Source organism: Chlorocebus sabaeus, chromosome 22 (assembly GCF_047675955.1).
Source record: "Chlorocebus sabaeus isolate Y175 chromosome 22, mChlSab1.0.hap1, whole genome shotgun sequence".
NCBI lineage: Eukaryota > Metazoa > Chordata > Mammalia > Primates > Cercopithecidae > Chlorocebus > Chlorocebus sabaeus.
In genome coordinates this window covers 20,086,236-20,102,452 of record NC_132925.1, presented here as the reverse complement: position 1 = coordinate 20,102,452, position 16,217 = coordinate 20,086,236, and the positions used below count along the sequence as shown (strand labels likewise).

General features: G+C 40.8%; 1 protein-coding gene across 2 annotated transcripts in view; it reads right to left on the bottom strand.

Moving 5' to 3' along the window:
* Window positions 1-6,938: 6,938 nt before the first annotated feature.
* Window positions 6,939-16,217, bottom strand: part of CMSS1 (cms1 ribosomal small subunit homolog) — a 371,215-nt gene continuing 361,936 nt past the window's right edge. For both annotated transcript variants that reach the window (XM_038003237.2, XM_007986072.3), the window contains 4 exons: window positions 13,552-13,612; window positions 13,148-13,235; window positions 9,157-9,245; window positions 6,939-7,237 (listed from right to left, as the gene is read on the bottom strand). In XM_038003237.2, coding sequence (XP_037859165.1) covers window positions 7,154-7,237; window positions 9,157-9,245; window positions 13,148-13,235; window positions 13,552-13,612 — 322 coding nt within the window. In that variant the 3' untranslated portion in view covers window positions 6,939-7,153. The remainder of the gene's footprint in view (window positions 7,238-9,156; window positions 9,246-13,147; window positions 13,236-13,551; window positions 13,613-16,217) is intronic.

Here is a 16,217-nt window from a genome sequence, read left to right as displayed (position 1 = left end):
CCAGACCTGGTATTTAACGGGAGCTCAGTTCTCTCCAACCAGCCATTACTGAGTATAACTGACTTAGGCTCAAAAAGGTTCTTGTGCTAAATGTCATGCCTAGGATGGATAGTCCCTGGCAAGGTCTGCAGAAACCAACATCTGGTGACACTAGGAAGCAATCACGATGGGCTATTTCTGGGATTTGGTGAGTAATTCAAGGCAAGCCCTTCCTGAGAGGTGGAAATGGATTTATCTTTAGGAACTTGCCTATATCCTTGGAGATTAATACAAAAAAATAAAAGTTAGGGCTGTCAACTTTTCTCCAAATGTGGCTGTGGCTTAACATGAATATAAACTAAATTGGAAAAATGCTCTCAGATCATAGCTAACTTTGCTATTTGTGATAATGAGGAAGAGAGCAGCAAACAGGGAATTGTAGAACACAGATGTCTCATTTCAGCAGCTTCCAATTTTTTTTCATCCATAAAAAAGACTCTAGTAGAAAATGCAGATTAAAAACATCTCCTCCTAACCTCTCTTAAGTGCATGCTTTGGAGTAGCCTGAATGAGGCAAGAGAAAGGAAGAGGAAGATAATCAGTGAGATGTTCAACATTGAAGTACAGTATTAGGTCTGGTTTTGGGTTTTTTCCCTTGTTAGAAATCCACTAACATTATTTTCCTTAGGCCATTAATAATTAATAATTACTTTTTTAAAAACTGGCATTTAAGATTTAGAATTAGAATTTTTAAAATTAGGGAGCATGTGAATTTCTAATCTAATCTTCCCTTTTAATTTACATTAGACAGAGAAGCCATCCTGGACTATTTTTGTATCAAAGAACTTTGGCAAATGTACCTGGTTTGAAAGAATACAAAATTGATGCAAATGCTTACATTAGGAAGTTTCCAATTCAGAGTTAAAGCTTTCCACTTACAAACTGTGTAAAGAGCAAAATACCAATGGGAAATTGTCAGCATGACATTTGAATCTAATTTGGAGGCGGCAACTAGTACGGTTGTTGGTATCAGACAGCCTTGTGTGAGAAGATGGCAGTGAACACTTCTCGTTAACATTTACCATTTGTTTTACTAAATAAACATGGTCAAGAGCTTGGGTTTAAAAGGCAGTAAAAAGCTATGAGATTAGATTATAAGAACAGGGTTGACCTACACAACATTGGGGTATGTTTGTGATTCAAATACTTATTCCAACATTGGATTGGATGGGATTATATTACATGATGCCTAGCAAGAGGGTAATTACAGCAAAAAACCAATGAGAATAGTATTTCTTAGACAGTTTATAAAACAACAAAACCAACTAACCCAAATCCCAGACTAAAAGGAGCTTCACAGGTGGTGTAGTACTCAGGGTTCACCACAGAAACAGAACCAGTAGGAGATTATATGACCATATGTGTATATTATAAGGAATTGGCTCACATGATTATGGAGGCTGACAAGCCCAAAATCTGCAGAGCTGATGTCCCAATGCAAGTCTGAAGGCCAACAGGCTGCCATAGAACCAGGAAGAGCCAATGTTTCAGTTAGAAGGCAGTCAGGTAGAATTCTCTTGGGGGGTTGGGGAGAGTCAGTCTTTTGTTCTATTCAGGCCTTCAACTGACAGGATGAGGCCCTCTCACATTATGAAGGGCAATCCTCTTTGCTCAGGTCTACCAATTTAAATGTTAATCTCATGCAAATATACCATCACAGAACACCCAGAATAATGTTTAACCAACTATCTGGGTATCCTATGGCCTAGCCAAGTTGCCACATTAAAATTAGCCATCACAGGTAGTAAGTACAAATATTTCTGGGACAATATTCTTGAGAGACAGCTAGATATACATTCTCCAGGTACTTATATATTCATCTATTTCCCTCTTCTAAATAAATCTACTTTCAATGTGCAAATATACCTTATATGCATTGCCTTTCGATATTTCCAGAACAGGGTTCTTTTTCTCAGCACTAATGACATCTTGGGCCAGATGTTTCTTTGCTGTGAAGGCTGTCCTGTAAGATTGTAAAATGTTTAGTTGCATCCCCGGCCTCTATTGCCCATGTTTGAGAATCACTGTTCTAGATTGATACCAATACAGCAATTTGTTAACAGCAGTTATACTGTGGTATCACTAGAAATGTCAAAGTCTAGGTGCAGTGGCTCATGCCTGTAATCCCAGCACTTTGGGAGGCTGAGGTGGGAGGATCACTTGAGCCCAGGAGTTTGAGGCTGCCGTGACCTATGATGGCACCACTGCACTTCAGCTTGGGAGACAGAGCAAGATCTCATCTCTCTTTTTTTTTTTTTTTAAAAGGAAAAAAAGGAAAATTTTGAAGTGATTTCTAACTTGTCTTCATTTAAATAGCCTTCTCAGGCATTAGCAGACATTTGCATATTTGGGGTTGCCTTATATTTCATTGTCTTTCCTATTAACTGCTGGGATGAAAATATATATGCTAAATATAAAAATATATATTAAATATACACATACATTATATGGATATACACATGTAATATTCACGATAGTCTCATGTTTCGGTGAATTCATAGCAGCTTGGCAGATTGGTCTGAATTCTGACAGCACAGACTGCAGTGTCTTAATTTGCAGATCTCTCCTCTGATAATAATCATACCTGATGGCTTTTTTTCCCCATATTAATCTAGGACATGTCACTTGACAGGAAGTTAAATGCCTCTATTGAGAAGGTACGTGGTCCATTTTCTTTCTTACCATCGCCCAAGAATATCTCACTTCTTAGGGCTAAAGGGATGAAAATGATAGGGTTAAGTTTAGCGATAGCTTAAATGTTCATTCTGTAGTAGTTGTTTTTCTTATAACTTATTGGGCTCTAGTGGGAATCCTGGAGAATGGAACCTACTCCTCTTTCCTCTGAGTCCCTCTCAGTATTCTGGCTTTCGGACCACAGAGGTGCAAAGTGCATGAGCAACAAGTTGTTGGTGTGCAGGCCTGTGTGATTTCCTGGACTTTGACTTGCTAGCCTGTTAGGCTCATTTACAATTTCACAAAATTTGAATTTTATATATCAGTACTGGCATCTGTTTGCTTTCTTATCTCTTGTTTGCTGTATACGCTTCAGTCTCCAGATAAGTTGGGTGTCTTGAAGTGGATATGGGAGACCTGGGTCTGACTTCTGGTTCTGCTACTTAAACTAGTATATGTCCCTTCTCAGATTTAGTTTCATTGTCTATACAATGTGACTTATAACACTTTTTCCTTTGGGACTATTTCTGTGATTAAACATGACAGCTTATATATAAATGAAAGTTGTAAACACAGTGCTTGGCACAGAGTGGGTAACCAATCAACATTATTTAAATGAGTAAGAAAAGTAAGTGATTTGAGCAACAAAAAACAATACTATTACCTTATAACTCATAGAATAAAATGAGTATCAACGAGTCCATACTGATGTAAATAAATAATTGAACAAACAAGTAAATGGGGGAAAAGAGATAATTATTTCTTAAAGAGGAATTCTGTAATAAATGTAACACATGTTGAAGGAATGAGAAAAATAGAAAAACCATTACAGTAATGGCTGTCGCAGGCAAGAAATACCAATGTTTGCTAGAATTAGCAGGCAAAAGTTTGAGGAAAAACAGATGTTTGTATAGCCTCAAAGTATTGCCCCTAAAATGGATATTAATTACAAAGGGAAAATAATAACTTTATAGTAGAAAAAACTGGCAGATACCACCTTAGCCAGGTGATCAAGGTTGACATCACTGGTAATAAGACATATTAACATTATGTACCCCTGATATAATAAATCCAGAAGGACATACTCGCTTCTGTAGTATTCTGGTCAAAAAATGCGTAACTTCAATCAAATCATGAGAACATTACAGACAAATACAAATTGAGGGACATTCTACAAAATACACGATGGATACTCTTCAAAAAAGTGTGAAGGTCGTGAAAGACAGGGAAATACTGAGGAACTGTCAGTGGTCTCAAGAAACCAAAGAGACACAACAACTAAGTAAGTGCAATGTGGGATCCTAAAATGAATCCTGGAATAGAACAAGGACATCAGTTTATTTGGAGAAATCCAAATAAACTCTGTAGTTTAGTTAATTATACGGTACCAGTGATGACTTCTTAGTTTTGATAACTCTATTTTGGTTATACAAGAAGTTAACACTGGGAAAGCTCAGGGAAGGGGATATGGGAATTCTCCATTTTTTAAACTTTTCTATTAAGCCTGAAGTTTCAAAATAGGAAAAAAAAAAAAAAAAAAAAAGAGTAAGATAACTGTGATTATATTGTTGTCTTTTTATATGTTTACAAAGTGCCAAATTCACTTGATGCTCTTTCTACCACTATCCTGCTGATGTGGTTTGGCTGTGTGTCCCCACCCAAATTTCATGTGGAACTGTAATTCCCAGTGTTGGGGGAGGGACCAGGTGGGAGATGATTGGATCATGGGGGCGGATTTCCCCCTTGCTGTTCTCAGATAGTGAGTTCTCACGAGATCTGGTTGTTTAAAAGTGTGTAGCACTTCCCCATTCACTCTCTCGCTGTCTTGTTGCCACGTGAAGATGTGCTTGCTTCCCTTTCATCTTCTGCCATGATTTTAAGTTTCCTGAGGCCTCCCCAGCCATCCTCCTTTACAGCCTGTGGAACTAGAAGTCAATTAAACCTCTTTCATTTTAAACTACCCAGTCTCAGGTAGTTCATCATAGCCATGTAAAAATGGAAGAATACGGAAAATTGGTACCAGAGAAGTGGGACATTGCTATAAAGATACCTACAAATGTGGAAGCAACTTTGAAACTGGGTAATGGGCAGAAGTTGCAACAGTTTGGAGGGATCAGAAGAAGTCAGGAATATGAGGGAATATTTGGAAACTCCTAGAGACTTGAACAGTTTTGACCAAAATGCTGATAGTGATATGGACAATGAAGTCCTGGCTGAGGTGGTCTCAGATGGAGATGAGGAACTTATCAGGAACTGGAGCAAAGATCACTCTTGCTGTGCTTTAGCAAAGAGACTGGTGGCATTGTGCCCCTGCTTTAGGGATCTGTGTAACTTTGAACTTGGGAGAGATGACTTAGGGTATCTGGCAGAAGAAATTTCTAAGCAGCAAAGTGTTCAAGAGATGGCCTGGCTGCTTCTAAAAGCCTATGCTCATTTGCATAAGGAAAGAGAACTTATATTTAAAAGCAAAGCAGAGCACAAAAGTTTGAAAATTTGCAGCCTGGCCATGTGGTAGAAAAGAAAAACCCATTTTCTGAGGAGAAATTCAAGCTAGCTGCAGAAGTTTGCACAAGAGGAGCTGAATATTAATAGCCAAAACAATGGAGAAAATGCCTCCAGGGCACTTCAGAGACCTTCGTGGCAGCATCCCCCTGCCACACAGGCTCAGAGGCCTAGGAGGGAAAAATGGTTTCGTGGGCTAGGCCCTGGGCCCAGCTGCTCTGTGTAGCCTTAGGACATGGCACCCTACTTCCCAGCTGCCCAGTTCCAGCTGTGGCTAAAAGGGGCCAAGGTACAGCTCGAACCATTGCTTCAGAGGGTGCAAGCCCCAAGCCTTGGCAGCTTCCACGTGCTATTGGGCTTATGGGTGTGCAGAAGGCAAGAGTTGAGGTTTGGGAGCTTCTGCCTCAATTTCAGAGGATGTATGGAAATGCCTTGATGTCCAGGCAAAAGTCTGCTACAGGGGTGAAGCCCTCATGGAGAGCCTCTATAGGGCAGTGCAGAGGGGCAATGTGGGGTTGGAGCCCCTACACAGTCCCCACTGGGGCACCGCCTAGTGGAGCTGTAAAAAGAGGGCCACCATCCTCCAGACCCCAGAATGGTAGATCCACTGACAGCTTACACTGTGTACCTGGATATGTTAGGCACTCAACACTAGCCTGTGAAAGCAACCATGGGGACTGTTCTCTGCAGAGCCACAGGGGCAGAGCTGCCTAAGGCCTTGGGAGCCCATTCCTTGCATCAGCGTGGCCTGGATATGAGACATGGAGTCAAAGATTGTTTTGGAGCTTTAAGATTCAATGAGTGCCCTGCTGGGTTTTGGACTTGCATGGGGCCTTTAGCTCCTTTGTTTGGACCAGTTTCTCCCACTTGGAATGGGAGCATTTACCCAATGCCTGTACCTCCATTGTATCTTGGAAGTAACTAACTTGTTTTTTATTTTGCAGGCTCATAGGTGGAAGGAACTTGCCTTGTCTCAGATCAGACTTTGGAGTTGGACTTTTGAGTTAATGCTGGAATGAGTTAAGACTTTGGGGGACTGTTGGGAAGGCATGATTGTGTTTTGAAATGTGAGAAGGAAATGAAACTTGGAAGAGGCCAGGGTGGAATGATATGGTTTGGCTTTGTGTCTCCACCCAAATCTTATGTTGAATTATAATTCCCATTGTTGGGGGAGGGACCTGGTGGAAGGTGATTGGATCATGGGGGCAGATTTCCCCTTGCTCTTGAGCTGTTCTCATGATACGGAGTGAGTTCTCACAAGATCTTGTCGTTTAAAAGTGTGTAGCATTTCCCCCTTCACTCTCTTGCTCTCTTGTCACCATGTGAAGATGTGCTTGTTTCCCCTTCACCTTCTGCTGTGATTGTAAGTTTCTTGAGGCCTCTCAGCCATGCCTCCTATACAGCCTGTGAAACTGTGAGTCAAACCTCTTTTCTTTATAATCTACCCAGTCTCAGGTAGTTATTTATAGCAATGTGAGAATGGACTAATATACCTGCCACCCTTTTTGCTGGGACCATGCCTCAGAGTTTACAAATCTGCTCCCCATGTACCATCTCCTGGAACCCTCAACACTGCTGTGAGACATTCCCACTTTGAGCTGATGAGATGGGGCTCAGAGAGGTAAGGGGCTTGCCTGAGGTCACCCAGCTGCTCTTTCCTTTCTCCTGAACAGTTACATCAGAAGCCAGTTGGTGACAGAAAAACTCGGTCTGCTCAACAAGGATCACACACAAGCCGGTGATACTTTATTATATAAGAGAGTTGTCAAAAGGACAGATTCATTCCTGTTTCAGAATCCCCACATTCCAGCGATCTATCTGCTGACACAGTTAACATAAACTATTTGCTGATATTTACTGAGTGCTTGCAATATATCAGAGTCATTAAATAAGATGCAACTTCTACTGTGAAGACTGGAATCTTCATTAAGACACAGACTTAGAAAAGGCCCAGTTTCAAAGATTCTGACTTGCACAGACTGAGCACTCCCATTTCCAGAAGTTCGAATACCTCCTTTCTTATCTAAATGAGAGAAAAGGAAAAAAAAAAAAAAAAAAAAGATTAAGATCAAGCAAAAATGGTCTTGGTGAATAAATTCAACCATCAGGACTCCCTGGTATTTACCCAACTGTTATGGCCAGAATCAGAGAGGGCAAAAGTCCTAACACACATTTGATTCCGAGTTGAAATTTTAAAAATTATTATTATTATTTTGAGACAGAGTCCCATTCTGTTGCCCATGCTGGAGTGCAGTGGCGTGATCTTGGCTAACTGCTATCTCTGCCTCCCGGGTTCAAGTGATTCTCATGCTTCAGCCTTCTGAGGAGCTTGGATTAGAAGCATGTGCCACAATACCTAGCTAATTTTTGTATTTTTAGTAGAGACAGGGTTTTGCCATATTGGCCAGTCTGGTCTTGAGCTCTTGGCCTCAAGTGATCTGCCTGCCTTGGCCTCCCAAAGTGCTGGGATTACTGGTGTGAGTCACTGCGCCTGGCCTATTATTATTATGGTTTTGTAGAGACAGGGTCTTGCTTTGTTGCCCAGGCTGGTCTCGAACTCCTGGCTTCAAGTAATCCTCCCACCTCAGCCTCCCAAAGGGCTAGGATTACAGGTGTGTGCCGCCATGCCTGGCAGAATTAAAATATTTATATAAATGAAAGAAGAGGTACTATATAAATGAAGGAAGAGGTACTATATAAAACATTAGGTTCGTTAAAGTGCAGCCATTCAAAATAAAATGCTATATAAAGGTGTTTCAAGGACTCCACAGTGTGCTTTCTGTAAACAAGATTATATATGATAGTTCAGTATAGGATTTTATTGCCTTAGGATAACTGCTAAGAATGACAGCAACAGAATAAAAATAACTATGGGTGACAAGATGTTTTTGGATATTTCTCATTATTAGAATTAGAAACTTAGTAGATTAGTCAGATTTAATATCATAACTGAAATAATCAACTGTGGCCTCATGCCTGATATCAAAGTTGTTAAATCAGTTTTAAGAAACCAGTCAATTCAGGGGACAAAATGCACAACTGTGTATGTGTGTGTGCGCGTGTGTGTGTGTGTGTGTTTGTGTAACTGAGCAAACTGTTTTTTAACCTGAACTGATGTCTGAAATAACTCACTGATGAATTATAATCAGGTTTGGTCAACTGGAGATATAGTTTTATGTGACAAATTAATTCATTCAGCATGTTTGGAAGAGCATTTCCAAGCCTCTTTGATGGTTACTGCCATGATTTGTTCTTGCTTGGTGACTGGTAACCATTTTTTTTTTTCTAACAGCTACTGTGAAGCATCAGGCTAGACTGAAAAATTAGCCCCATGACAGCATGGTAGGTGGCAAGGTCAATTTTTCACATGATGATGATAATGGATTGCTTTTAAAAATATATAATGAGCTAATACTGTGCCCATAAAGGCATTCAGTCATTCAATTGTAATCCACTGAGACATCAAAAAATTTCCCCACCCCATGAAATCAAAATATCTTTCTAAATTAAGTAAGTGGGTTATTGGGGATGTGGAGATGCTGGCAAAGAGGCAAGTTTGTACCCCTGCTCCCCCAACCCGAGTCAAAAGTGCACATATAAGAATGAAAGACAAAGACGAGTGTGTCTACAAAGAAAGGCACAGGAAAAGTACAGGCCCTTCAGATCTTCTTGTTTCTCAAAATGGTCCCTAGTGAGGAGAGGCCATTGGTCATTTAAGGAGCAACAGAGCCGATTCCCATGAAACACATGGAAAGGATACAGTTATGTGTAAGGGGAGGAGGTGGCCTCTATAATTATAGTTAGCTCAAAGTTAGAAAAGATAGAAATCATTTCAAAATCTAAAATGTGCTGGCTCCTTATGTCAAAGACTTTATTACTGTGTTTGAACTCAAGTTCAAATAGAGAAAAAATGATTAAAAGCAACTGCTGGTTACGTGGTACCTCGGGAATGTCCATCATTCTCCTCAACTTCTGATCTCGCCAGTTCCAGTCAAAAACCAGAAATTTTAAGGGGTTCAAATTAAAGCCACCTGAAAGAGACAGGGAGAGAGTTGCTGCAGTAAAGACCTCATGACATAAGCTTATTAAAATGATTTTTTATTCTCCGGGTTACTTTTTGTCCCATATGTTGTCCTCTCCCCCAGTAACTCATCTCTGCACGTTAAGTGCTGCCCTTCCCTGATGGAAACAAATGCAGCACTCTGAGACGTGCTCTTCTTATCAACTCATCACTCCTTCTGAGGAAAGCAGACAAGCTGCTCTTGCTAAGCTCCTCAAATGCTCACATCCTGGCCAAGCCTCCATTTCATGAAGACCCAGAGGCTGTAGTCTCATTCCTGACAGGCATTTGCTAAGCTAAATCCTGCAGTTTTGGGTAGTTGCCTTTCAGAGGAGTTGAGTCCATGGAGTCTGCATGGCTCTGAGGAGGTGAGTGGGGAGAAAGATGAGGACAGGGCTGGGTGGTTCATTTTAGGCAGAAAAGGAAGTTGAGATGAATAGGCTCTATTCAGCTATCCTTTGACAAGGTTGGTAAATCACTTAATTACTCCATTCGCTGTTTTCCTGTCTGTCTACAAGACAATTATGGACTGTGAGGGCTGAAGGGGACCTCAGGGATTGTCTGGTCCCCAGATGTCTCACAGTTGGGCATACAGTCAGTTCTTGCCTCTGCTCCAAGCTGTTCCACGTCTCTCGTGTTAACAGTACCTGCAGCCTTCCTCTCCCACGGCACTTCCCCTCAGCTTTTCCTCATGGTATTTAAATATTTTCCTCTTTGCCCCTAATAGTTGTTCATGCTGTTTATAAATCAAATGCCTGTTATTAAAAACATTCTGCAAAATTAAAATAAAAATGGTGAACTGGAAAAGACAATGAGTTGATCATCAGTCTTCCCTTAATATAACTGCTGGCAGGAAAGCAATAGGTACAGCCTCTCTGGAATGAAACTGAGCATAATATAACAGCTTCAAAATGCTTTTATTTGATCTCGAATTCCTGACCTCAAGTGATCTGCCCATCTCAGCATCCCAAAGTGCCAGGATTATAGGTGTGAGCCACGGTGCCTGGCCAAAATGCTTTTATTTGATAAAATAAATTTCCTTCTATGACCAATCCCAGTGAAGCATCAGAAACATAAACATAGCTACTTGCAAAAATGATCATTGCCATATTATTTATAGTAGCAAAATTTTAGAAACAACCCAAAGTCTACCATAATGGAATTGCAAAAAAATAAATTTACAATAGAGTATTGTAAATAGCGTAGCTATACAAATGAAAAATTAAACGTGCTTCATGACAAGGAAAGTAAGTCCTCATGAGATATAGCAAGTGAAAAAGGTAGGTTATAAAGTTATGAAATGCAGTATAATCAATCTCTGCTGTATAAAAATAAACATACAAATGTATAGAAAAAAGACTGAAAGGAAATATATTCATTATTAACAAGAGATTGCCTCTAAAGTGACTTGTTTTCTTTTCTGTACATTTTTGCATTTTCCAAAGGCTCTTACAGTCAGAAAATCCCCTTCATTACTAAATTAAAACAATACAATTGTCTGTAATTGTATACATACCAATGTCATGGGATATTGTTCAATGTCTGAAAACTCTCCTTATATATCAAACATATAAACATCTTATTAAGTCATAAACAGCTACATATGTGCTACTGGTGTCACTCTGTTAGATTTCCCATTTTTAGGGTGCTGGGAGTATTCTCTTTAAACACTTTGTATGTAGCCAAAGACCTGTCGTTAATGAATATTAAACCATTCATCCAATTAGAATCAGAAGTAAAAATTATTTTCATTAATATTGTAAAAAAAAAAAATCGCCCTTTAAATGATTTTTCCACCTGAAATAAGCCTGCATATTGAGGTCTCACAAGTCTGTAGAGATCTGATTTCAATAGTCTGGATAGCTTTGCTTTTTCTCTTCCTCTTTCTTTTAAATACAGAGAAGAGTAATCCTGTTGCCTGGGGTGGGGGTTCGGAAGTCTGGTGACACACAAAAAAATCTGGATGCCAGGAGGGACTGGTGGTGAATCTTTAGCTAAAAGCTGTTAGGGAGACAGGAACCAACCTGAGAGTCCATCCTTAGCTTCTCCTGATACCCAGCCAATCACTCCCAAATCTGTGTCTCATAGAAGGCCTTGGTGCCTCTTAACTTTCAAATGCCATAGGATGTCTACAAGACAAAAATCCAAACTCCTCGGCTTACTGTTCAAGGGCTTTCCTCAAATTTCTTTCCAATTGCATCAACTGCTACTATAGCCCACAAAGTCTCCACGCAAGAAAGTTAGTCTCTTTAATAAATAACTAATATTTGCTAAGTGTTTAGGGTGTGACAGTGCGCTGAGCTCTTTATTGGCATTTTGTTTTTATAACAAACCTTAAAGTAGCTACTATTACAATCCCGGTCGTTCGTACAAAGAAACAGGCTGAGAAGGGTGAAGTAACTTGCCAAGGTCACAGAGCTGGTAAGTTGCTAGACCTAAGATTTGAATCTGGAGGTCTGAGTCCATCACAGGGGCTCTTAACTGCAACGCTGTTTTGCCTCCTCCTAATTCCTTGTGATATACCATGTGTATGTGCCTGCTTTCTGAGAATCTCACTGGGCTGTTCTCCCATTCCTGGATGCTTCCCCTGACCCTCCCGGCCTATTTCAATCCTCCTCACACTTCAAAGATCAGTTATAGACCCTGCCCTGCAGATTCAGGCCAGCATAACTATCTCTTTCTCATTTCAACTCCTGTACCACTTAGAAGTGCTCATTTGGCTCTTGGCATTTACTGCCTCATGCTATCGATCTCAGCCTATGTACATTTGCTTCTTCAGCTGGATCAGGAACTCCCTGAGGAGAAAAGGCTCTAGAACCAGGAAAGCTGGGAGTGACAGACCTTGGGGAGGGCGACATAACCCTCTGAGCTTCAGTTCTCTCTCATAAGAAATAAAATGGCTGGCCTGTAAGGATGCTGTGAGTGTTAATGCGATAGCATATGTAAGGGTGTCAAGCGTAGCACTGCGTACAAGTAGGAACTCAAAAGTGTTGTTTCCCTTCCTTGTCAGGGGCAGCCAAATTTGTTACTTGTTGGTATTTGTACAAAACTCTGCATATAGTCGGTTCAACTAACCCTGGATGATTTTCATCTGGAGAGAAACAATAGTAGTTTTAGCTTTTGGTTGCTCCCTGGCAAATGACCATCTCTATAATGAGTTACTACACTGATGAGCACATTACTTTTAGGTATATAAAATAATCTGAGAATAGCTCCAGACAGTTATTTAAAAAAAACCTCTATGAGATAATACAGAAGTAATTTGGAAATAAGTATTGAAAAGAAATCATTGAATCTGCCTGGTAGGTAGAAGAGGTAATAAGATAATTGGCAGGTTAGCAGGTTCTCAGGCTACTGGCTTTGAGAAAGTCGGCAAATTATAAAAACCCACCAGTGGATGTTGTCTAGAATACTTTCTGTAAAGCACTCAAAGAGAAACACATTTGGGAAGAACAATTATCGAATGCCTGCATTACATTCACGGAAACTACGTTTTGTTTTAGTATGTTTTCTATACCAGCCCTCAAAATGGGAGTCTCCCCGAGACTCCGTGGAGTGAGCGGGAATGCTCAACTCAGGCAGTGGCCGCGCACTGGTGGAATGAAGGCCATGTGACCCACTAACCTGCTTGTAGCAGCTGGAATTGGACTCTGTTTAGGTGGGCACATGTACTTCAGTTTGCCACAGCCCTTGTCATTCCCTAATGTGCTATACTTGCTGGTTGGCTTCAGAGATTAAAGGCTGAGTTTCCACTTCCTGAATTAACACAGAGGTCTGGTTTCTGTATATCCTGAATTTAGTTTCTGAGACTCACATGTGGGTAAGGCAAACTCCTAGCCCTGGGCAAGAGTTATCACTGCCCTCTTGTCATACCTTGTTTAACAAGTTCTTTAATTCTCCCTGGAGTTCCTACACCCAGGTGCACCACACGCTTCTCCAGCAACTTTACCTGCTCCTGGACCTGTTCCAAGATGAAAGAGAAGAAAAGGAAGTCATTAAGAAAGTGCAATTTGACACCAATTTCTTAACTTTATCTCAAAGTTAAATCTTCAAGGAATCAAAGGGTCAAGCCTCAGGGACGGAGCATGGCAGAAGCAACTGCTGTAGCGGGGAGGTAGGTATGCGGAGGCATAGAATTTAAAAAACTAGAAAAGTTGTTAAATGTTACATAAGGAAGGAACTCAATAAAATACTTGCTAAGGAGATTAGGAGAAGAGGTTGAAAGGAAAAAGCTGAGGTCTGGGGGAGGCCTTTAGGGATCACAGGCCCTTGCTTACCTTTATGTGCTTTGCAAATAATTTTATAACTTTGCTGTCTCCTCTGAATGCTGTCATCGACCTGATGAAAAGAAGTAGGTGAATGCTTAAGAAAACCAACTCATTCTAGGCCACGATGACTACTTAAGTATTATGTCTTGCTTTATTCAAAGGATGTGTGCATATGTGTGTATATATGCACATACGTACACACAAATTCTGAGATTTGCAGGTTAGCCAGTATTTGCAATGAGAGTGGGGTAGCCTTTTATTCAGGTACTTATCTGTGTTGGCTTCACACTGCCATACACAAGGTCAACCTTACTTAGGTTCCCTTGATTACTGAAACACATGATCTGCCTTTCACTTGTAATACAGAATTCCAGTATTTCAGGTCCCTGGCAGAAAATTCATCTTCCAACTATGCAGTGCAGTTCTCATACAAAATTTGGTTGCAAGAGATATCTTAGAGCGGTGATGTCAGCGCATTCTCTGTGGAGCCAAGGGCATCTACAAAGGTCTGCCTGTGGTGGCCATGAGGGAAGCCGGGGGATGAGACGGAAAGGGGGAAGAAGGCGGGTTTCTATCCTTCTGTCAGAGCTGTCCTTTCTTATCTACTTTGTAGACTAAACTTCTCTATAAAATTTTATAGGTGGAAATGGAGCTTCAGCCAAAAGAAAGAAAAGAAGGAAGGAAAGAAGGGAAACAGGAAGCAAAGAAGGAAGGAAGAAAAGTAAGAAGAAACCACTGACACAAAGGACTGGTGGAATTAAAGCTATGAGGGCAGGGGTTATTGTAAATGAGGTGATCTGGGAGGTGGGTGTGAGGACCGAGGGGCACTCGAGAGTGATGCCCCCCGTACAGGGGTCAACTAGTGCTCAGCTCTGCCAGTTATGAGGATGTGAGATTGTGGGCCTAAGATCCTCTGATTTTTAGAGAAGCCAGAAATTTAGATTTTTATATGTGCAATCTGATTTTAAATATGGGCAAGTCATTCAAAAATTTTTTAGGTGCCAAATACTTGTGGGGTAAATTTAGCCTTTGAGTTGTCGCTTTACAGTCTCTGGCTTACACCAGCAGGACAGGCAGTCCACTTAGTTTCTAGGTAGTCAAGAAGCTAGATCTATCCACATCAATCCAGACCACCAGCTCTGAGGGTGGAGACGACGCTGGTGGCACCTGACATGCCTGCCTTTCTACCTCTACTGTGGCATCAGGTCCTCAGCTGGCACCAACAGCTGTTCTATAAACAGCCACATAACATTATCTGTCCAGGATTCTTGTTGTACAGATGACACTGAGAATGCTGCTATCACTATGTCACAGAGGGAAAAACTGTATTTCTCAGGGAACTTTTTTTTTCTTCTTAAACCCACAGAATGCCATCAATCTGATAACTGATAGTATTTCCCAACAGATCCTGGCTGTTGGAAAGTGCAGGCCCCCAGTTGGGGCCACTGTTGCAACTGAACAGTGCTTTATGGACGTGAGTTTGAGCACCATTTCTAGCTGGCTTCACCTAATTTTCTGTTCTTTACTTTTTCCTTGCTTCTATTTTCACAACCTGTTTTTCATTTGTTGAACGTATTTCTATATATCACCTATATTTGAGGATAGACCTAACATGGGTTTACTAGTTTCCTTCACATATCGTTATTCTATTTTGAGAAATATTGACCAGTAAAAACATATGAGTTTGCAAAATAGTGAATCATGCTCTACAAGTTCTGTTGCCTCAAGTTTTTACTTACACATAAGCTTTCTCCAGGGCAAGGTTAACCAGGAAGACAATTTAAAGTAAGTCATGGCTCTCAGTAGAACAGATGTTCTTACAAAAGTTAGAATTCTTAAATGTTAGTCTTTATGAATAGGGCTTGTTGTGCCTACTCAGAAATCACCTTCTGCAAATCACCTAACCTTGAAATGGATCATAGTATTACTGGGGACACAAAAAAATATTGCAAATTGGTAAATGAAGTGTGACAACATAGTACTTTTATGTCCTCAGTAAGGAATTTATGTACAACAAAAGCTCAAATCAATTTGATAGCTTTATTTTAAGAGTCCACCTCCAGGCCAAACTCTTTGCCCTTAGCATCTGAAGCTGAAATGAGGTAGTTTTTAAAGCACTGAAAAGTCAATGTGAATTCCCATGATTTTAGGACTGGTAATACAGCTTCCCGGAAGCAGTTGGAATCTTCAAGATCAATTATGTTTAGAGCAGAAAAAATGGAAAGTTTCACTGGGAGATTATATGCTACAAGTTAATGTATGTGCACAATGTGATACAATTTAATGTGTGTCTCCGCTTCAGTGGAGAAAGGAGGGTTTGGACTATTAAAGTTTAACAACTACTTTACTTTTTTTTCTTTTTTTTTTTTGAGACGGAGTCTCGCTCTGTCGCCCGGGCTGGAGTGCAGTGGCCGGATCTCAGCTCACTGCAAGCTCCGCCTCCCAGGTTCACGCCATTCTCCTGCCTCAGCCTCCCGAGTAGCCGAGACTACAGGCGCCCGCCACCGCGTCCGGCTAGTTTTTTGTATTTTTTAGTAGAGACGGGGTTTCACCATGTTAGCCAGGATGGTCTCGATCTCCTGACCTCGTGATCCGCCCGTCTCGGCCTCCCAAAGTGCAGGGATTACAGGCTTGAGCCACCGCGCCCAGCCAACAACTACTTTTCTAAATTTGTG